The sequence below is a fragment of the Rissa tridactyla genome, chromosome 4, assembly GCF_028500815.1.
Source record: "Rissa tridactyla isolate bRisTri1 chromosome 4, bRisTri1.patW.cur.20221130, whole genome shotgun sequence".
NCBI lineage: Eukaryota > Metazoa > Chordata > Aves > Charadriiformes > Laridae > Rissa > Rissa tridactyla.
Window position 1 is genome coordinate 11,585,482 of NC_071469.1, and position 22,584 is coordinate 11,608,065.

General features: G+C 40.8%; 1 protein-coding gene across 14 annotated transcripts in view; it reads right to left on the reverse strand.

Moving 5' to 3' along the window:
• Positions 1-22,584, reverse strand: part of MICAL2 (microtubule associated monooxygenase, calponin and LIM domain containing 2) — a 163,352-nt gene that overhangs the window by 99,729 nt on the left and 41,039 nt on the right. For all 14 annotated transcript variants that reach the window (XM_054199191.1, XM_054199195.1, XM_054199188.1 and 11 more), the window contains one exon: positions 10,600-10,957. In XM_054199191.1, coding sequence (XP_054055166.1) covers positions 10,600-10,863 — 264 coding nt within the window. In that variant the 5' untranslated portion in view covers positions 10,864-10,957. The remainder of the gene's footprint in view (positions 1-10,599; positions 10,958-22,584) is intronic.

Genomic DNA, 22,584 nt, shown 5'->3' on the forward strand with positions numbered 1-22,584 from the left:
AGCAATATGGCATCCAATAGCGTCAACAAGCAAGACGGACTCAAATAGTTCAAATAACTAGAACTAAAAAATATATCTTTAGCGTAACATTCTTTAGGAAGGTTTCTGACAGCAGGGAAGGTTAACAGTACTCATACAGAACCAAGAAACCAGGCTGCTGGCAGCATATCGCACAGTGAAAATTAGATTTCAGCACCTGTAGTTCTTCTTTCAAAACCTCTTCCGCTGAAAACAAAGAAGGTACATAACAGCCCTTATTACTGCAGGAAAGAGTCTTGAAAAATAAAAGTAAATATAAAAAAGGTGAAAAAACATGAAAAGGAGTATGCTTCAAGGAGACGGGCAGAGAGATGAAGACATAAAATTTAGCAGCAAATTGCACATCACAAGGTGTAATAGTCTCTTTCACACCAACATCCGACAGAACACAAGGGAGATAAACATACACAGAAGATCAGTGTTTATTTACATGGCCACATATTAATGACTCTGTTTTCACATTCCAGGCAGGGTGAAATTCAGAGGCACCTGCCTGAACAACACCGGCTGTGCTTGTTCCACCACTATCAGGGCTGTATCTGGGCTGACAGTGAACTTCCTACCCCAGGTGCCTACAGCCGGGCAGGAGATGGAGCAAACCAGCCCAGCCCTCGCAGCCCCACCGGCGAGAAGACCCAGCGGCAGCCCCACCAGTCACAACAGCCCTCGCCTGCCAGGATAGGCTTCCTACCATATGCAATTATTTCCTACCTGGCTAAAAAACAAACAAACAAATGAAAAGGAAAAAAAAAAAAAGTAATCTGAGAGAAATGCCTCCGCCTTCCACTGAGCACTTGCTGATCAGCATAACTTCTTATTAATGATCTGGGTGTGTAGTCCTTGGCAGGAAGCTTGCTACCATCTCTTGCAATGTTTTCTAATCTGAGTTGCAATTTCCCCCGGGGCAGTTGTTTTATCTGAATTGTAAATCCAGCGAGGATGGCAGAGCACAGGCAGGATGGGGAGGTGGACACCAGTCACAGAGAGAAGTATTTGCTGTTGCACAGCTCCTTTTAAAGCTGCTCTTGTAACTCATTGTTGGCAGTGGTAGTAAGCAACACAAGACTAATTCAAAGTGTGGCATTACCGCATGGTTCCTTCTAAGTTAGTACCTTAGTCAAATGAGCAAATCCAGAGAGTGATGCAAGACAAGCAAGGCAGTATCTCTTGCTTGGTTTCTTAAGCAGAAACAGGCACGACCTTGGGAAACACAAGCTGTTCTTCAGGGCTGAAATAGGAGCAGCAAACGTCCAAAGTAAAACACAAACTTTGAAAAACTAATCAGAATTTGATCTATCAGTGCTAGCCGGACTATTAGAAGTGAAATCAATAACAGCTCTGGTTGTGCTCCAAGTAACTATGTAGCGTTCCTCTTTGGGTCTTCGCTAATGTATATTAGGCGAAGGTATTTAAGCCTCTCCTACAGGGCACGTTCTCTAAAGCTCTAACCATTCTTGCTGCTGTACTCTGGACTTGCTATAGTTTACCTGCCTCTTGCTATAACGCATACTCCAAACTGGGCAAAATATTTTAGCTGGGGCTTCGCCTGTACCAGCTAGACTTGAAGGAACACTTCCCCCACCCCAGTCCCCAACACACCGCAGGTCTCCTTGGACAGGCTCCCTTGGGTCAGCACTACACCCTATGGATTCAAGCTTTGTGCCTGGTCCCTTATAAGCACCAGATCATTTTCTGCAGCATATTCCCGATTTTTTCTGGGTGTTGCACACTCCTTCGTTAGAAGGGTCATAATTTTCTAGTAGCTTTTAGGAATTTTATCCTCTTGATCTCACACCATTTCTTCAACTTTTCAAGATTTTTTTAAAATTCTAACCTTGTGTTTCAAAGCAGTAACAGCTCATTCCAGTTTGGTTACCAACTGCACCTCCTCAATCCAGCATCCAATTTTATAGTAAGTGTGACAAGTACCAGTCTACAAAAGGAATCACTGAAATCCCACTTAAAGCATTTCTGCAGATTGGCAGCAAACTATTGCGAGCACCACTGTAAGTACAGTTCGTTAGCTGCCTGTGTGATGTAATTTAATGTAAACCATATTCACAAGTTTTCTCATTAAAGCAAGGGTTCTACGAGGGTCAAGTGAAAATTTCAACTTCTGCTTCCCTCAGATATGCTGGGCCAACTTCTTCGCAAAGGTGGAAGATACCCATATCTGGCTGTGGCATTCACAATCAAGGTAAGATGTCACCATTACCCACTTCACCCCTCAAGCCTCATCTCCCAGTATATAGTATAACAGGCCCACAGCTCATATATTTCTAATTTAAAACTTCTGTAGATGTGAAGTATAGCTCTTTCATTAGCTGAAATGGTATTACGCTTGTCCTTCTCTCTGCCATCACCCAGGGCCCAGAACAGCACCAAGGCCCATTTGAGTACCTGCCAGACTCTCACAGGTCAGGAAGATTTGAAGCAAACTGTGACCAGCTGCCAGGACAACAGCTCTCAGCTGAAAAGGCTTTTTCACCACAGAAATATGTGGTTCTCCCCCCTGCCAGGTTTGTTTCAAAATGCAGCTTAAACTCACCCAAACATTCCTGACCTGAGGAAAAGGTTAAAAGACTGAAGAATTAGAAAACTGTAATAGCATCACATTATGGTACAAACTCAAGATTATTTTTCAATAAGCACCTTTCATCAGATATATAGGTTGAGACACAAATATCCCAGAGACCTGAAATGACAAACAGGTGTCTACATTAGTTTGCAGAAACCTGGCTGTTCACAGACACAAACGGGTTTTGTGTGTAAATATAGGGAATGTGGGAATTTTGAGAACTGACTGACACAAAATAATCCACATTTAAACACTGTAGCAGAGAAAGTAATGCAAATTAATGCAATTTCAAAGGCATTAAAGGGGAAATTTCTACTTTGTGTGACAACAGATCCCAGTTAAACTTTTTTTTCACCACAACTCCATCACTGTTAAGGCTTTTGAGTGAGAAAATACAAATAGAAATTCTGTTATTTGCTTAAGACAATCAGCTTTTACTAAAATATTTTACGTTTTCATTTCTTATACACCATCTCTTAGAACTGTCATATTTTACATGCTACCAAAAGTTTTTTTTTAAAGCGATCTGTGCAAATGCCTACCCCAGAAAATAATGTAAAGTCATATTCGTCAGCAGAAAGAGGAACGAGAGCAACCACATCCCCAAAATCCCAGTTCTCAGGACAGACATGGGAACCTCAGGAAGGACCTGAACTGTAGGAGACAGGAAATTGCCTTATTGTCTGAAATCTGGGTTTTAGCAGCCAAGTGTTTAATCACTTCTTGGTAGCAAAAGCTATGTATTTCCTCACTTATCAGTACACAAACATTACCAAAGCAAAGCTGGAAATGTAGCTAACAACAAGCCCCTAACAACCACATCTGGTACCATGGAGGCCCCTCTGAAGCCAGGAGAAGGGTCTAACCCCGGGGAAGGGCTGGCAGGGGCTGTGCGCCAGGGACCAGGCGAGAGCCCCCCTCACCCCGCACACACCACCCAGCCTGCGGGACAGACACTGGACACACAGCCATGCCCTTCTCACAGTCAAACCCAAAAGCACCGCAAAGCCACACGCCCTGTCATAACCTTTTGTTTCATTCAAACTTAATTAAGCCACTTGCAGTGACAATAGTAGCATTTTGTGTGAAAGTAACTGGGTGTCACTCCCTGTGGGAATCTCTATAAAATATCTAGGAAATCAGGTCAGGGTGGGACAGTTCCCTTCTGCTGATTACTTGCAAAGCCATTAAGCAAGGGACCGAGAAACAGCACAGCACTGTTAAAGTACAGATGTAAAGCTACTGTTATCTCGCAAGCCAAAAAATTTAAAATTCCCAAATGCCTGAAAAAGTCTTATTTAGGCTGTCTGATTATGCTACTTTGGCCAGGCTTCATTGCTTTTCATGACTGATAAAGCTGAAAAATCGTGTGTTTGTGGAAACGTCTGTAGAATAATAAAAATAAAGTGATTTCATTACCAAATCACATGCCAAACATTTGCTTTTGCTGACGTAATTTGGCCCAATCTCAGTTTAAAACACAGCTCAAAGAGTCAAATACTTTGCTTTGTTTTCAAAGAACCCTGTCTGCTGTGTGTCCTGTCATCACCCGAGCTTTCCCCCATCCCCTCTCTCTAAAAATCCTTAGAGAAATGAATGCATAGACAGTGATCACAACTGTGGTTTCTCTGCATGTTCATAGGTGATGTGCTGCTTCTCCCCTCATCTCAAACAAATTTCCTTACCACTTGTTCCCATTAGTCCCATATTTTCTACTACTTTGAAATAACTCTGTAAAAGCTGCTTATTAAAATTCTTAAAAATAAATTTACAATTAAAATCCAGTGCAAGGCTTTAAGTGCCACGTCCCAAAAGGCAAAAGCAAAGAAGCATAGCTACCAAAATAAACAGCTTGTCTTTCAACTATACCAAACACATCTAGGTACCACTTAAAAAGTCAGTGGAATACATGGCCCTTAATACCCCCAACACCTCAATAGCTTCTGCATTCTGCTCTCCAAGCACTGTGCTTTTGGATTTAAAAAACAGCCACCACCAAAAAATACCCCCACAAAAAAAAAAACACCAAAAAACCCACAAACAGAAAACCCCAAAACAAATCAAAGCAAAAAAACCCACCAAAAATACCCCCCAAAAAGCAGCTGAATGTACTTTCGTGAGAACTCACAACCTTTCATTCACTAAACTTCCTATAAATATGGCAGTCAACTTCTGGTTTCAGGTTCTATGACCTTCACAGGAACACATTTCTATTATAATAAGAAAGTTTGCAACTCTATCTAATACATCTAAGATAAGTTTGGTGGGTTCATTATAAACCCTGATTATCAAGTTTGGAAATCTCCCCATTTCAATTATTATTTTGAAGAGATTAGTAAATCCAGCAAAACGGACGTGCCATCTGGATATTCACTCTTTACAGAACAAACAGGTTAAAGGTTTCATTATAATAAGAGTATTTTTGAGTTGAAGCATAACTGGTATTCCCTTCTTTCATCTTACAATTCAATTACTCTCTCAAAAAAACAAGTATTTGTCTCAAGGGACACAATCAGTCACGACACTTGAACACACAAACTCACTGGCTTCTGTACCAGTATATACAGCACAGGAGAAACCTGGCTGGAAATCCCACTTGCTTCTGAAGGATCAACCAAGCCAGTACTTCAGGAGGAAATTTAGCCACAGCACCATCAGGTTTATACATGCTGAATGATTTGCTTAATTAAGAGACAAGTATTTGTTTAGCACTACAGAGGAAAGTGGGGAGTGGGGAGCAGAAGACATCTAGAACCCAACCTGCCTCATTTACCATGAGGGGCAAGACTGTAGATTAGAATGTTTGTAAACAACTGAGGACTGGTAGGAAGCCAATTTCTACCTAATAACAAGGAGAGAGACCTGGTATCCTCTCCTCATCCTGCTGATTACCCTATGGCTATGTAACGTGGCAGCACCCGGCACGGCCCTGGAGCAGCTCTCCCTTTCTCAGCTCTGTGGGAAGGAGAACACCAGGCGATGTAGGTTTTACTAACTCCCAAAGCATTCATTTGACCATCTTTGCTTTGCTTCACAGGAAATGAAGACAACATGAGAAGGAGCAGAAGGAGTTTGGCAGATAAAGACGGTGCTGTTTTATCATTTGCGGGTACACCAGTGTGGTTAGTACAGGGAGATGAGGCTCGGGGCCACCGCTGAGTCAGTTGCAAAACCTCCAGCCTCCATCCCCATTCCTGACCCTGGGCTCCTTCTCATCTGACTCACACCCTCGCCCCAACTCCCCTCCACTCCTGTCCCCACTCGAGGTCTCTGTAATGCTGCCTCAGCTAAAGCTGCACCCCACACCGGAGGAGCCCATGGAGCCTTCCCCTACAGCAGAGACACCAATGCCACCAAGCCTGGTTAGGACTGACAGCATATGAGGCTACTGAAAAGAGCCACTGTCTTTTTACGCAAGCCCTGGAAGTGTGGTCATAAATAATTTTAGAGTCATTCTCTTACAATAAGTTTCTCAACAGAAGTTTTTGGAAGGGAACCTAATCTATTATAAAACAAGCTTTTAAAGGCCAAGTCCAGGAACGAGGAAAACAAGAGAGGCCAAGAGGGACTGAGTTCAAGATCACTTCATTTGTTTTTCAGGAATCTATATGATGTATGTACACATATACCTACAAGTGCACATACGTATGTATTTACATACACAGCACTCAAAACTTCTTACCTCAGTTTCATTTACTTGCTTTATAATAATGTTGTCCAGTTAGGCCTCAAAACCACTGCTCAGACTGTACAAGTCCTCTGCCCAGGAACCATGCCCAAGGTGGGGTCTACAACAGAGACAATGCTCAGGAGACCACAGCCATGCACAGGAATTTGCCACTGCCCTCCCCTCCATGTGCAACACCATCATCCGAAACTGGGTATACCCAGAGAGAAATGCTAGAGTCTACCAAGGCAGCTGATAATTACACGTTAGCACCTTAAACCAGTTCCCTTAGTTCTCCTCAAGTTAAGCATGTGTTTTGAAAAAAACAGCATACATGTTTGAGGGGGAAGACAACACCACATTTGCATGCTTTAGAGAATCAACACCTCCCTTCAGAGTAAGTCTGGGGTGTTTTCATGTGCCCCAATCTCTGCTCTCCTCAAACATGAACGTACAGTCGTGAGAGAGCCAGAATTTCAGGTGCACAGCATGAGCCAGGTCCTGCCCTCTGATACATATACATACACATCTCAAACATCAGTGGAAACCTCATTTATATGTGCATACCATTTACATAGGTAAACTGCCAGTAAATCAAGTGCAAGTAAAGGATCTACTCCATACAAAGAGGGTCAAATAAATGTTTAGAGAACTCTCACACATGTCTTAAAAAGGCTATTGAATACACTCTGCAACTAGCTGGATGGATTCTTGTTCATCATCATATTACTATGTTTTGCATGTTCATAAATTTAGAGACACATTCAAACCGCTAGCATGGTGAACAACGTATATTAAACCTTTAGTCTTCTTCAATTGTCTAGCTACATTTCATTCCATGAAGAAACAAATAATCATTACAGATTGCAAGCACGCTACTTTGCGTTGCACAGTAAAAGATAAAAATGAGAGAGAAACTTTGCCAGGATAATAAAGCTGTGCTCTTTATCTAGACATATTTGCAAAAAAATCACAGTATGATTTCTAGAGTTTTGGCTACTTAGGACAGACTTCTGCTTCTCTCTAATACTGGTGAACCGTGCAAATGCCAGCTCCAGAAACACCTATTCTGAACAGTACTCTTTCCCATTTTACAAATTGGTGATGGAAGGAAGTGTATGTATGATACAGATTTAATATACATACAGATGGACTCCTACAGTTTCAAAAAAAGTTTGCTTCTGCCCCAATTTTGTGCATGTCATTCTGGAGCACTTTGGTTTTGTTTTTTTTTTCCTTCTACAAAGAATTAAAGAGAAAATAAAGTCCACAGTAAGGTGACGCTGAAATAGCAGTGGGTTTAAACTTCTTGAAAATTGTTCAACTTGTTTTATTCATCCAGCTTAAAATCATATCATTGTAGAAACTTTGAAAGCCATATTTGGCAATGCTCTTCAAGAGCAGTTAAGACACAGGACTGTTGTTACTTAGTTGGAGTGCAACGTTCTGTAAGAATAAAACTTGCCTATATTGTAATGAGTAACTTAAGCGTGGTTGAAGAGTTTATAAGCACAAAAATCAACAAGTGCATCATTCAGCTCTTAAATACTATGCAAAAAAAATGAACAGTTTTTGGGTGAGGCACCAGCTTCTTGTTTAAAAAAAAAAAAAAAAAAAAGAAAGAAAGAGAGAGAGAGACCATAAGTAATTTAGATCCTGATTGTGTTTTATCTCCTTTGTCTCCTCCAAAGATTGGGAAGATTGCAAGCAGCCAGACAGATTGCAAAGCTTTATCTAAGAACTGTGAGCTGCACACTCAGCTACAGAGCTCATGGCCACAACCTTATGTAAAGCCTTCAAGTCATATATTTTTTTCAAATTATGCCTACTAGCAACCTTGGCTCTGTTTACAGAACGGCAATTGCAAAAATCCACTTAGCTCATTTTCTGATCTTGCTTTAAGTAAGATTTTCACTCCAGGCTGATCTACTTCAACCAGTCCCCAGGCAACTCCACAAAGGTGAGCACTGGGCACCGCTGTCAGGATTTAGCCTGCTAACTCACATTTGCCTGCTTCACTACTAAAAACAGCAGCTGGCATAACATGCGAGAAAGACAGAAACTCAAAATCACCAGTTGCACCAAAGAAAAAAATTGAGGTATGTACATTGTAGCCTAATCTCTCTGCATTGCCAGCATTTCTGAGAATTCCTTATCTGTAAGTGGGGCTGTCAGAGCACACCACGGCAATGATCAGGGAGTCTGCAGTCTTCTTGCAACATGTCTCCTCTCATTCACATTGCGTAGATACGCTTCCACAGCAGACTGTGATTCACGTGTGAGGAATGTTTGGTAGATATCCCCACAGAGCCCGCAGACTGCGGTTACTGCTTTCATTTGCAGCAATCTGAAGATTCATGTTTCTCTCGTTAAATCAGTGATGACACAGTAAAGTGCAGCTCTGGGCATGGTCCAGGCTCATAATGAACATCTACAAGTATTTTGCAGAATATCTATACACACACTGTTCACATACAGACATCTATATTTGCAACTTGATCATATGTGCATCATAGATATGTCCATTAATTTCTGCAAATACTTACACCATGCCATTAAAAATTAATCTTTACTCTCAAAGAGCAGTAATACCATACTTTGAACTCTGTGGAAGGTGTTGCTTATCCTCCTGTGCTTGGCAACCTTGTAAAGCATTACAAGGTATTTTATGTACCAACTGATTTCCATAAGTCTTCTCACCACATAAAAAAATTAATCCCTTTGCTTAAGAACTTTGCAGAATCAGGCCTTAGCTTTGTAATGTCACACTTGAGAGAGAAGGACTTCATTTTTGTATTTCACATGGTCTTAAAACTGCTTTTTTGTGTTGCAAATAATTCGTCAAACTAACCGTGGAAATTTGGACTGGGAGCTGTATGTGTAGGTGAGGTGCATGTGGAATACCTCCTATAATTTGTTAATCATCAGCCACTTTCTCGTTCCTTCCCTTTCCTGTCTGTTTTCATCACAAAGATGCACAATGACATATGTTGAAGGCCTTTTCCAAAGAACAAAAGGGAGGAAGGAAGCATAGGTCAAAATGGGAAACGAAGGGAAAAAGGAAAGGAGAAAAACAGGCTGTCAGGAAAACAGTGCAAATAGCTGTAATGGCACTCTTCCTCGTCTAAAGAAAACTGTAGTAAGGACATTTATTACCTTAGAAAAAGTTAATAATCATTGGGAGCTTATTAGAAGTAAAGAAATAAAAACACAGGCCTCTCTATACTGAAGGTAACATGGTGTCCTTCTCCCTGGTGCTTTTGGGAAGTTTCGATGCAAACAACAAGAAAGAGACTTTCAACACTGCCTATCTACTGAGTTCATAAAATAACACTTCGGTGATGTTTAGTTAAAAAGTCCTCCACAGTTTGGTGTCTAGTTATCCCCCAGTGTGCCCTTCCTCTCTGTTATACCTCTATAGAGTGAATTAGCTTCTTAGAACTTACCCTTCTTGGGACAACTTTTAGCAATCACTTGGCAGTAAATAACTGAATTGCTCTGAGACAAAGCTATTAAAAATATTCTGTGATAGCTAGACGAAACAAGCGGCACAAACTACAGTATTTTGTACAGTTTTGTCAACAAGATTTATACCAACATTCAGTGGTTCTCTCTATCAAAATATGGTATTGCACGCTCTGCTGAAGAGATCATTTCCTGTCCTTTCCATAACCAAGCAGATCATGTCCTTCAGTAACTACCACATAGCAACTTTACATATTGTGCTTGTGAAAAAGCAGCTACAGGAAAGTATTTAAATCCATAAATAGTGCAGGATTTTCTTTTTGCTGTTGTTTAGCAAGTAGAGCCAATGCTAGGTGACAAAGACAGATCCCCAGACCTCCAAGCAGCACTTTCCAGAGAACAGTTTAGGAACTGATGTTGAAACACATTTGGCCAGCCCTGGTCCCTTACAACATTCACCAAGCAGCAAACTGAGAAGCCTCCTGAATATGCAATGATTTGCACTTTGCAAAACCCTGTGTGATAAAGCAAGTAGTTTTTGTGAGCCTGGAATGAATGAAGCCTACTGCCCTCATGAGTTTCTGCCATGACTGAGGGAGATTGTAAAGCGTGGTGCTTTTAGGATCACTTCTACGTGCTGTGTGTTTCCACAAAACTTGCAGAACAAAAATACCTGAAAATGTGTCAAAATCAGTTGGTATCAACGATAGTTTCAAAAAGTATATTAAAGGAAGGGTTACATGAGGAGACACATTATATATGATGGTAGAAACCTTCCTTCTGCAGAAAAACAAAAACAAGTTTAAAAGATTCTAAGCTATGAAACCCAAAACTGAATTTCTCCACTTACCTTAGTGTTCATACAAGATTTTCCGCGTTTATACTCTTTGTGACTTGCTCTTTTATCAAGCTTGTTCCACAAAGCTTTGGCCTTCCACGTGGTCACTCTTGACTTCAGTTTGGTGTAAAAGTTTCTATTGTCCAAAGGATCTAATTCAAGTTGGCGAGTGAGAATATTGAAGGCCTGAATGGTACCTTTGCATGTTGACGCTTGTACAAAGTTTTCAAATATCTGGCCAGCTTGGCTGTATTTTTCATCATCGTTTTCCCCCATGTTCGAAGAGAAATGTTTGAAAAGGATTAAGCTGGAGCTCTCGTGCTGGGGCACAAGTGATCAACACTACCAAGTACTTCCAAGCATGTTATTCCTAGAAAAGACAAATGCAGGTCATGTTAAAGCAGGTTCTGTCTAACAAAATTAAATCCAAAATTAAACTGCATATCCAATACAAACATAAAAACAGAGCATACGATAACTTCTGCTAACCAGGTACAGAAGTTAATAGTGGCATCCAAGATAAGCTTTACAGGTAAATATAACATACTTGTGCTGTCATGACACGTACTTCACAAAGACTGTCATAAAACCCCTACAAACTCAAGCCTACTGTCTCAAAATCAGCTTCACTAACACCCTGAAGATTTCTTTAATTTTTGTTCAGTGATAGGTGCTAGATAACAGATGAAGAAAAACCAAACATCCAGATGCTTTTCCCAAGCAGAATTTATGTCACAGCAAGCACATCTCTGGTAACACTTTGGTTTTAAGAATCCCTAGAAACCTGAAGCTAAAAATCAACGCTGTTTCAGGGAATTTTCTCCCATTGCACAAGCTAGGGCCAAGAGCGCAGCTTAGCCAGAGCAATTTAGAACTGGCACAATCACGTGCCTCGAGCAAATGTACAAAATAGGCTAAGTAGAAACATTTTCACAAGTTACACCAGAACTGAAGAAACAGAAAACAAGTAACCACAGAGCGCTCCCCTTTTTCTAACTCTCTTGCCAAAATGCGAAAGGGTTCAGCGCTCTAGTGGATAGAAAGGAATTTTATCTTCACGTCTCCACATGTTAAATGCTAAAGTTATGTGTTTGGAGTCTTACCTTGTCACGTGCTGAGGCTATAAAGTAATGATGTTTGGCCCACTGGGCCCCATTGGCTTTTCCTAGCAACATGATCACTGTCAAACTGTGCCTGATATTCCAGATAAATACCCTTACATTCTGCAAGAGCAATGCTATTCTCAATTAACATAAGTTTGCAAGAACTAAAATGCTTTCTTTGCGGCACTCCCTTATCCTTCTTTAACCTTTCTCTCAATCTCTAATGGGGTGCATCTTAGAGTCAGCCAAGGTCCACAGAAAACATCCAAGCGGTTTTCACATTTTCCAAGAAAATTTTTACAGGTTATGTATAAACTTATGCTCAAAAGAGGGTCTACCTGGACTCAAGTCCAGAGATTTAAGTCATGTATTCTTTTTCTTGCTATTAAAGAATTATCTACCAGTCCAAGAAATCAAAAACTAAATCAATGCTTGTCTAACCTCACACATAATTAGTTATTTTGCTTGGAACATCATCTGTTGGCTGATAGTTTTAGAATAAATTGTTAAAAAGGCCTTTGAAGTTATGCTTTTTAATTTAACACTGTTCACAAACTATTCATTCTCTGCTTGCACTTCCTTCAAAGAAGCAAAGAGAAAACATAACCAGTGTATTTAAGTAAAGAAGAGACCTACCATGTCTATCTTACAATCCTCTAATACAGAAAAATATTATGCAACTTATTAAAGAGATCCCATGGGGAGATAGGAGGAAGCATTTGGAATACTCACATTCCCTGGCTGCGCTCAAAATAAATAACCTTTGTGTGCACATCATCAGTCTCTTGTTGGTTTGTGGGTAAAATAAATTGGCAATGTTGAGAGTTTGTACATTTTCTTAGACCAAATGTCATGATTAAGTATTTGGGCCCGGAATAAGTCAGGAAATTTTTGTTTTCCCCGCTGAATACTTCATTTATAGCATCCTCCATGCCCTTTTCTGAAGGGCAAGGGTAAAAGCAAGTTTTATATGCCCCAGCTTCCAGAGGGTCTAATTTTTTCAAGAAACTGAGTGCCATGAACTCCCATTGACTCAAAAAGAGCTGAGGACAACCCATCACTTTTCAGGTTCAAGTCTCCAATGATTAACGAGCAAACCCCTCCAACAATGGCACACTGGCAAGCGGGAGCTCAGCCACCTTGGCTGCCCCAGTGCGGGTGCAAGGGGGGCCCAGCACAACCCTCACCAGCCCTGGCTTTGGGAACGCAGAACTATATAGCAGTTTTGGTATCAATCCAAAACCGACCAATAGATCCAGAAGTTCCTAGGGGCAGAGGAAAGATAAGGGACCGCCATGCAGAGGCTGGTACAGCTAAAATATATGCCTGGGCTTAAGCTTTACACGGGAAAGGCAACACGAGGCAACTAAAGATAGCAACAGCACAGTGTAAGATGCTTGATATACAGGCACCGTAGGATTCGAGATGCATTGAAATGAAAAGAATTAAAATGAAGGATTAACACTTATTTCACCCGACTTCCATACCTTCCTGAGATACTTTTTTATAATAGAAAAGCCAAAGTATTTTTCTTTTTTCTCAAAATAACTATGAATAGCTTCTTGGTGAGTGGGGAAGTTTCAGTGAAACATTCCACTTTGGACATTTCAGCTAAGAGAGTGGCAGCCAGATTAGGTTTCTTTAATCACTATAAACTCACATCGCTACCACAGACTTTGACCAACCTAACAGCTATAAAACAGTACTTCCTCTCCATTGTTGTCCTTAGCTCACCACAAGACTTATCATGTTCATATAACACAGAGATCTTTAAAAGTTAACTCTGGCATAATTGATAAGTGAGTATGATCACAAGCTCTTTAATTTAGTATATTTTCTCCTCACAGAGAGGAGATTTTTATAGCCTCAGCTGTTTCCATCCAGCAAGGAAGGGAAGAAGATAAAAGCTCAAAGGGTAGAGCTGTATCTGAACCAACCAAGGAAGAAAAGCTGCATGTGCCAAGGCCAATCATGGCAAGAAGACAGAAGAGAGGGTCGGCAGGAACCACTGCAGGCCAAAGGAGGGGAGGAATTACCTGATGCAAACCAGTGGAAGTAGGTGTTGCACACACAGAAAGACACGCAGCAGGCCTGGGCTTCCTCTGCCTCTCCACTGGGGAAGAGAACAGCTGCGAAGGACAGCCAGGACACCTTCCCCAGCATTAAAACTTCTCTCCTCCAACACCACAAAACCAGGACTGGGGCTATTCTTTTTGGGCACAAAATTTTCTCCTCATGAAGTTCCAGAATACTCCCATCTTGTCCACACCAAAAAGCCATGGAGTGGCATCTCGGCAGAGACATTTGCTCACCAGCGAAGCATTTCTCCTTGCTGTGTCAGAGGTCATGATCTCCAAAAAAGCCACATTTTGTGGTCAGAAAGGCAGGATGAGACAGGAGACTCTGGTTACTGGGGTTTCTGGCTTGCTGGAAACACCATTTTTTTTCTCTTTTTTTTGGCACGAACAGTGTGTTGACAGATGACAGAGAGGAAGATGGTGCTCTAAGTAAATACAGCTCATGGAAAAGTATGTGTTTTTCTCTAAGGAGTCACCAACATTTCACTGCAGCATTGTACATAACTCACTAGAAACAATGCAATAAGGACAAGAAGTTGAACAGAGTAATTCTTAACTATAATTAAAGTTTCCTGTTCTGTAACTGTCTCAAAGACTTAAGAGGCAATGTATAAACTGCTTACCTATAGCGGAAATAAAACCTGCTTGGGGGAATACTTGAGTTCTTAGAGTACTATCATTTACCCTTTTTCTTCCTTCATCATATAAATCACTCTAGGGATGAAATACAGATCCAAAAGTCTCATCAAGGTGAATATCGATGCTGAAAATGCAAACCATGCTTTTCAAAGCAATCACTGAACTTCCTCTGGAAGAACCACCCAAAAACATAATGAAGTTTATTTGAAACTTTACTGAAGTAAATAAGACCCCAATAAAAATTTGTGCCACAGAAAGGAAGAGAACTACATAGCAGGAAACAGTCTGGACAAACAGTTCTTTTAAGTCAGAACTCAAGCATCCATGGGTTAGATTCACAGCTAACAAGAACTGTCATTTTAAGTCCCATGCACATGAAGCATATACAAGAATTTGGCCTCCCACACAGCCTCCCGTGGTATTAGAGGAGTCTCTGGAGAGCTCCCAGACACAAAGTGCAGACACTGGGTAGAAGAAGGGCTGCATTTTGATGATCCCTTCTTCTCTTATAAGATTGCCCAACCTCCTTTCTGCCTCCAGTTGGGGGCAAACAGGAGTGTCAGATAAAAAAATCTGAGAAGTGCTGTTCATACCTGGTGGCTACCCAATGAGAAAGTGAAGATCTTGTGACAACTTAAAGCAATGGAAAAGGGACAGAGAGAAAGTAGAAATTAAAGCAATTGTACATGTACAGATGTATACATATGAAAGCAAATGCCTCCGGTCTTGGCTTATATTCCCTGTCAGTGAAACAAACTCCGTTAACTACACATGATTTTGAGAATAGTGAAAAAATGGCTTCATTGTTAGGGTAATTTCACTAATTATCGCAAGATAAATGGATGTATGGAGCAGGTTCATGTCTGCACATGAAGCCTTTCAGCATCATATAGCAAGCAATAAAACTGACATACAGGAGTCATTTAACAAAAATAACTTAATCTTTTGACAGCAGTACCATGTGTATTGCTTGTCAACATTGCTTTGAGGTACAATACTCAAAAAATTAAAAACCTTTTTTGACTTAGTTGTCCCACTGGAGAGAGAACAACCCTAATTTTAATTCAAACTTGCAGCACTTAAGTCCTTCCTTAGCCCCTTAATGCTCTGTTTCTAATATTTGAGAACACATTCCTCAGGGAGATTGGAAGAGAATTAAATTCTTCACATTTCAATACCACTAATCCTGATTCCACTTTCAATACAGCCCTAATTCTGCCATGTTTACTGGAAATAAATTATTTTTCTTCAGACTTCAGTTTGGCATGCAGGATACAATACATTTATTGTTTGCTTAAGGCTAGAAACATGAAAAGAAAAGAAAGACTGGATTCTGCAGCATCTGTAGTAATCATTTACTTTGGCCTTCCTCATCATCAATAAAAACTGGAGTATTTCTGCTGTGTCTTCCCTAACATAGCTGTTTAAAAATCTCAATACCATTACAATAGGTGAAATTTGCAAGTGAGACTGGCTGTGTTACAGGATCTTCTAGGTTTTTCAATTTAGTTTCTACTCACATTAGGTACTTTGTTTTCGTGGTGACCATTTTAAATATAAATATTTCGATCTGGAGGAAACAGCTTTTTGGTGGTTTGGTTTCTTTGCGTGTTTTCCTAGAACTGACATAAAAGGAAAAAAAATTTTTAAATGTGATTCTGGAAACCACTGAGGCTCTCCCTTGCTTTGCTTGTAAAAGTCATTAAAAAACACGAAAGTACATTTGCCTAACATAATTGTTTTCTATTGGTGACAAACAGAAAACACATTTCTTAAGATGCACAATCCTAATAGAAACATCAATGAACATAAACTGCTTCTGAACAAAGCCTCGCAAATGGTCTCTCTTTATAAACAGCCAGATTACTTTTCTGTATTTCTATAAAAGCTGACTTCCACAGAACTCCTGCAAAATAACTTTTCAGGCCAAGTATGGAATTCAAAACAGTTCCTACTGAGACACTCTGTGCCTATGAACTTACAAGGTTACCGTACACGCTATCAGCCTGTTTTGCCGAAGTTATATGAGACATTTCAAACATAAGCCTTCCAACAAGTGCTGCTGTGCCGATTTAACCTGCTACATCTGGAATCACCCCACAATAAAATATAGCTGGAAGCATGAGCACAAGTACACTGACACTTTGCAGTGAATATTTCAGATAATGTTCATAGGAATCATAAAATAAAATGACCTATCTGGAGGATTTTTATCTACCACACAGACTAAGTTACATTCCACACATTTTAAAGTTGAAGGCTTCAAAAATAGTCCAGTTTGTTTCATGATGTTACTGGCCTGAGCTTTCCAGTTTTACTATGGGAATACACTAAGACACTGACAAGTAAAATGAGATCAACCACACAAGGCAGCAGCTTGCATATGTCTCCATTCGTGCAAACGTTCAGTGTTGGCATGGGTAAAGCATGGGATGCTGCCCGAGGGGCCACACGCGTAATCCCAGAGATGGAGGCTCAAACATCATCTGCCTCTGCCACCGGTGGACCCCAAGCCACACTGCACTAGCTTTGCCGCTCAGCCACCCTTGTAACCCGAATTTCAGATAGCGGAGAACAGAAACCTGGCAATCACAGAGTTCACACCATTCTGCTGCCTGCACAGAAAGTCCTGTCCTGTGAGCATCACTAAAACCCACCGATGCTCATTTCACAAAGCACAGGCACAAGTATTTCAAATGAATGACAATACATAGTTTTCCAGGCTTCTGTATGCAGCATATACTTAAACTGCTCATAAGAAATACTGATCAGAAATAGGGATGCATTTCTGATGAGTGAGTTGTAAAATAAAGAAATTTTCTTCTTTTTTTTTTTTAAAGTAATGGTGTTGTACCTATGCTACTGGAAATTGTAACTCTAAACTTTTAAGTCCAAAGCTTTTGAGGAAGAATGTCTCTAGCCCAATTTTTATTCTATGCAGGTTACAGTGAGTATTTAAAAATTATTATTTCTAACAGGGGTGCTAAAAGCTCCATTAAAAGGTCCTAACTTTCCATATAATCTACATATTCAAAGCTAACTGCAGACGATTAAGCCACAATCATTAGGGGTTAACATTATTCATAAACAAGATATTAAAACCTGACTCCTGTTTAGACTGGTTACAAGAAAGAACACTTTTCAGCTCTGTTGTAGTAGATTAGAAACACAATATGAACAACAGTAGAAAGTTTATGCTGATGTTCTCCTAGGTTAGGATACAAGAGCAAAGGAAAAAAGTATACCATAAGGACATTAGCCAGCAAGTAAGTGTACCTCTTAAGAAAAGGCACCTGCCATTTAAGTTAGAAAGATGTTATGAAAAGACTGTCAGCGAAAATAAATAAAAGGACAAACTTTAAGCTCTTCAAAAATCCTGCCTTTCTCTTCCTATAGTGACAGTTACAATTTCAAGCTCACAAACTGGAACAGCAGACATACAAAAGTTAAGCACAGAACAAGCAGTGGGTTGGTTGGTTTTTGATTAACACAAGATTTTCTGCTTTCAATAGGATGTTAGGACATTGGGCCAGACTAATTGAGAAAGTAAGTAATATCCTGTTTACCATCACCAAAATCACCTCCAGCAGGGAGGCAGCAGGGCCAAGTGCATTGAGCAGGGGCAGACGACACGAGAGGATGATGGAGAGGGAACTCCGGCACTGCTCCTGCCCAGCTGCCGGTGGGTGCTTCTACATCCCACTTCCTCTCACAGCCCTGTGTCCTCCTTTCTGCTCCTCACCCCCAGGTCACAGGGAAAACTTCGATGGCACAACTGTGCCTGTGAGGAGCACGAAAAAAACACATACCCACTAGCTGACAGAGCTGTATCAGCAAAATCCCGGTACAGATGCAGCTATACCAACAAAATTGAGCCACATTTGGCAGCAGCAGTTCCTCTAGTACAGCTTTCCCTTTGTATGCCCAGGGACATAATTATGGAGGTAAATACACCATGAAAAATGAATAAACGCATGAAGCAGGAAAAAGCAGACTCTCTCAGTCAGCAATCATGGAAATAACGTCAGTTCATGTCACTTTGAGAACAGGGATAACCCAGAAGGATGGGGCAGCGAGATAGGCTATGAATTCACACAGCAATGCAAGACTGCCAATGCTGGCAGTGCCCAAGGAGGTGCCACCCCATTTTTAGGCAGCTGGTGGCCCCCAGCAGGGAGCACAGGGCAAAGGGGGGCACCAGTCTTGGTGCCCAGATACAGCCTGTCCCTCTACTGGGGCCACTCTTGACCCAAAGGGGCTACAGAGCAGAGAAAGGTGATCAGCACTGCTGGTACTCAACCTGACCAAAGACATCTGCTGGAGACACCAGAAAGTGCCTAGCAGTGAGGGACCAGAGAACAGGGGATACCAAAATAAGATTGTCTTTTGTATCCACTCAGGATTTCTGTAAGAAAGGAAATTAACGTTTGCTTGGGTTTTTTTAAGCAAAAAATATGAAATTATGGCTGTGCTGAAGCAAACTGCCCAGGATATGTCTTGGGGGAAGAAAAAGAACAGCACCAATGTTAGTTTTTACAGAATACATGCCAAAAGCTCTCCAGAGTATGTTTCACATTGTCTTTCCAAGTGTGGATCTCTGGTTATATGTTTTTTCTCCAGTATGTGTCCCTCTCATTATTAGGGCTGCGGCAATTACCCAAGAGCTGAGGAAGAAACAGTCAGCACAAGGGCTGCAAGACCCCAAGGGCTCCAGGCTGCAATAATTCATTTGGCAAAGCTGTATGACATCTACAGACATCAGACTTACAGACCAGTAACCACGATTAATCCACTGAAAACACAGACACTATTGCATTGCCAATCAAAGAAATAAAACGTTCCAGGCAATATTTCATTTGTATACACACACGCTTTTACGAATCAACAGATTCGGTTGTTGTAACTTTTTTAATAGAAGCTAGCACACAATACTTCCTGTGGCTTATTGGGGTCTTAGTGTTATCAGTCACACTGAAATCCATGAAAACCACAAATAAGTTAATGAAGAAAAAGAATTAAAAAAATAAAATCCACGCCAAAGTAGTTCTGAGTTGTGAACGATAGGCTCCTTGGTTAGAGCAATGTCAGTTCACCACCAAATACGAGCTGCTGAACAACACTGGAGAATTGTAAAGCCACACCCAGGCAAGTCAGCCAGAGGGTGGTGGAAAACCAGAAAATTTAGGTTAAACACCAAACTCTGCTCCAGAGAACATTTATGTGAGAAGACAAAAAAGAAAGCAAGCTACTGAGATTGCTTTACATCTGTTCTCTTTCTTTGTCCTTGTAAACCGGACCCATAATTACCAGAAGAGACTAGAAAAGACATCATTTCTGAACGTAGAAACAGTATTTTTGGAAGAAAATGTGCAGGACAATTTCTATCCTCTTTCAGCCTTGACTTCCCAAAAAAATGAAGAAAAACAAAGTATAAAAAAACCAAATAAAGATTCCAAGAGAGTTACAAAAACAACATCCATTTCTGCTGCAGAAAAATCCTCTCAGTCAAACAACAAAATACATCTCAAAACAGTATTTTGGCAAAATCCATCTGAAAAAAAAAACAACAACCTAACAGTGGGAATAAAACGTTAGGAAGCAGCCCCTTCAAAAAAAGACTCTGAGGGCAGAACGTCATTAACCAATAACAGGACAGATGACAAATGCATCACTGTTTTCACAAGGCAAGCTGAGATATAGTCAGAATTAAATTATGACTCATTTTCTCCAGCACAGAAAAGTTTACTAGAAAACGAGAAACACCAAAAAAGCACTACTTAAAAGTAATTGTTCATCACATAGCCTGGTTCCGAAAGGCTGAGGTTTAAATCCTCTATGTTAGTCCTGTCAACAATATTGAAGGTCAGAGGTGGATGCACCTTCTCATATTAAAGTCTTTATGCAACACTGACCATGTGCTTCCAATCACCTTCCAAGGAGAATGGCCTACGCAAAAATACCTAGAAGATACTATCATCAGACTCTTCATTAGTCATTCTTTCATTTGGAATATTTATTTTTCCATGTACCTGTACTTCACTGCATGTAAGTGGGCAGACACTGTAGGAACGCAGGCACTTCTGAAGTGCCAAGGCAAAGAACAATGCCAATTTTTTCTAAAAAATTACTTTTCTCACTGTCATCTGGTCCTAACATTTGCTTTACTGTATAGAAAATCCAAAATTTCTTAATGAAAGAATGCATCTGTAGGAGGCTATGGCCAACATCAACACATACACATCTGTAAGTCAACATTAACAGTGCTTTTATAGAGTTGAGCATGTGTAAGCGTAAGAATATTGCAGATATGTTAGATATATCCAGAAAGTTTTAAGACTGTGTTACTGTTTCACTCCCATATACTAACATGAGGTTACATGTAACATCTACAGCTGTTTTGGGGATCCTCAAATGATGCCACGTGGCAATTACACGTTGCTTGTTTCAGAGTAATGTTTGCAGTACCACAGTAGATTAAAGGCATCGTGTTTCTTCCCCTTCCTACAGCTACAGGGAGTTAAAGCTGCTTTGGTACCCCAACTCTCAAACAGTCTGTAATTTTCAGAGAGAAAGGATTAACTGGTTCAGGGTTTGCAGAGCGGCTGGTACACAAGGTCCTGATTATAGCTGGCTTTGATAGAGCAAACAACAATTTAGGAAGGAAAGTGGTTTACAGAAACATCTTGGGTCAATTCAGTTTCGCTTGAACACAGCCCAGCCTCTGCCCACCGGTTGGATGTCCGCTGGCTGGTGCCTCAGCGCTACCGGCCCTCCAGGGCCGCGCTGGGGAAGGTGCGGGGCAGCTGTGCCCTCACCCCACTGCTGTGGGGTGGCTGTGCCCTCACCCCACTGCCGTGGGCTGCCCACAGCCCCTGCGCGGTCCCCAGAGCTGAGGGTTTTCAAACACGGGGGAAGACTGAAAGTTTTTACTCAACTTCTGATCAGAAGAAAACCCAAATTTGTTTCATCCAATGTGCTTACATAAAGAAAACCAACTGAAGACATGAAGATGTATTTCGTTATTACAGTTCCTTCATATATCATTCAAACAATTTTAATATCCCCCAACTTACAGAGACCATGAAGGAAAACACAGAATTGACCATCAGAAAAAGGATAGAGAGAAAATTTTCTGGATGAAAGTTATTCACAAAGGAAATATTGTTAAGTTCTCCACTTTAAAAATATGATTTAAAAAAAAAAAAGTTTTGTTACTGAGCCCAGGACATCATATTGGCTTGGACTTCTCTCTGGTTTTACATTAGCACAGATTCCTCCCTTTCTTCTGCATACAGGTAAACAATATTGCTTTTATTTCACTGAAATGTGCAACCAGATCTTTATCTACACTCCAGTTATCAAGCTTTAGTTTACCACGAATAAAGAACCAGCCAATGCCCTAATACAGTGGCTGTATTACCGTTGTGATTAAATACTAATGCAACCAGTGCCCCAAGAGCTATACGCACAGAACAGCATAGGCTTTGTTGCAGGATCTGTCAAAAGCAGTACATCCTTGGAGCTCACTACACGGGACTCTGAGTGTTCATAAACCCACAGAACTAGACTTTACTTGCATTGCACTTCCTTAGCCATTTAATTACAGACTGCAGCAACCTGCATTTGGCATCTCGCTCTGCCATTGCCATACTGAGCCTGACTTTTGGCGGAGGCAGCTGCATGGAGGTGGCTGTTGATGGACAGGCACAGACAGAGGAGGGCAGATCTGTGTTTGGACCAGACCAAATTCTGCCATTGCCCCCATCACAGCACAATGACAGACCCTGGTTAGGGATGAGCAGCTGAGGGACCCCCACGCAGCACCACTCACTACTCTGCTGAAAAAAAAAAAAAAAAAAAAAAAAAAAAAAAAACAAACTGGCATAAACACCCCTAAAGATCATGTAGTACCTTTCATCTTTGCAAAGCATTGGGGTGGGAGGAGAGAAAAGAAAAAAGAGCTTTAGAGGTACTGTTGGGTACTTTTTGCTCTCAGCTTTTCTTTCCAGCTGGGACTTGGACTTTTTTTTTTTTTTAAAGATACATGATACATATTTTTTCTTCCCCCCAACAGTTGCTTAGAACTGCTACTTGGATTACCAGAGAATAAGCATGTGATAAACTGTATAAAGCAAAGGAAAATAACGTTATTTTCTGAAGTAAAAGCTGAACTATGA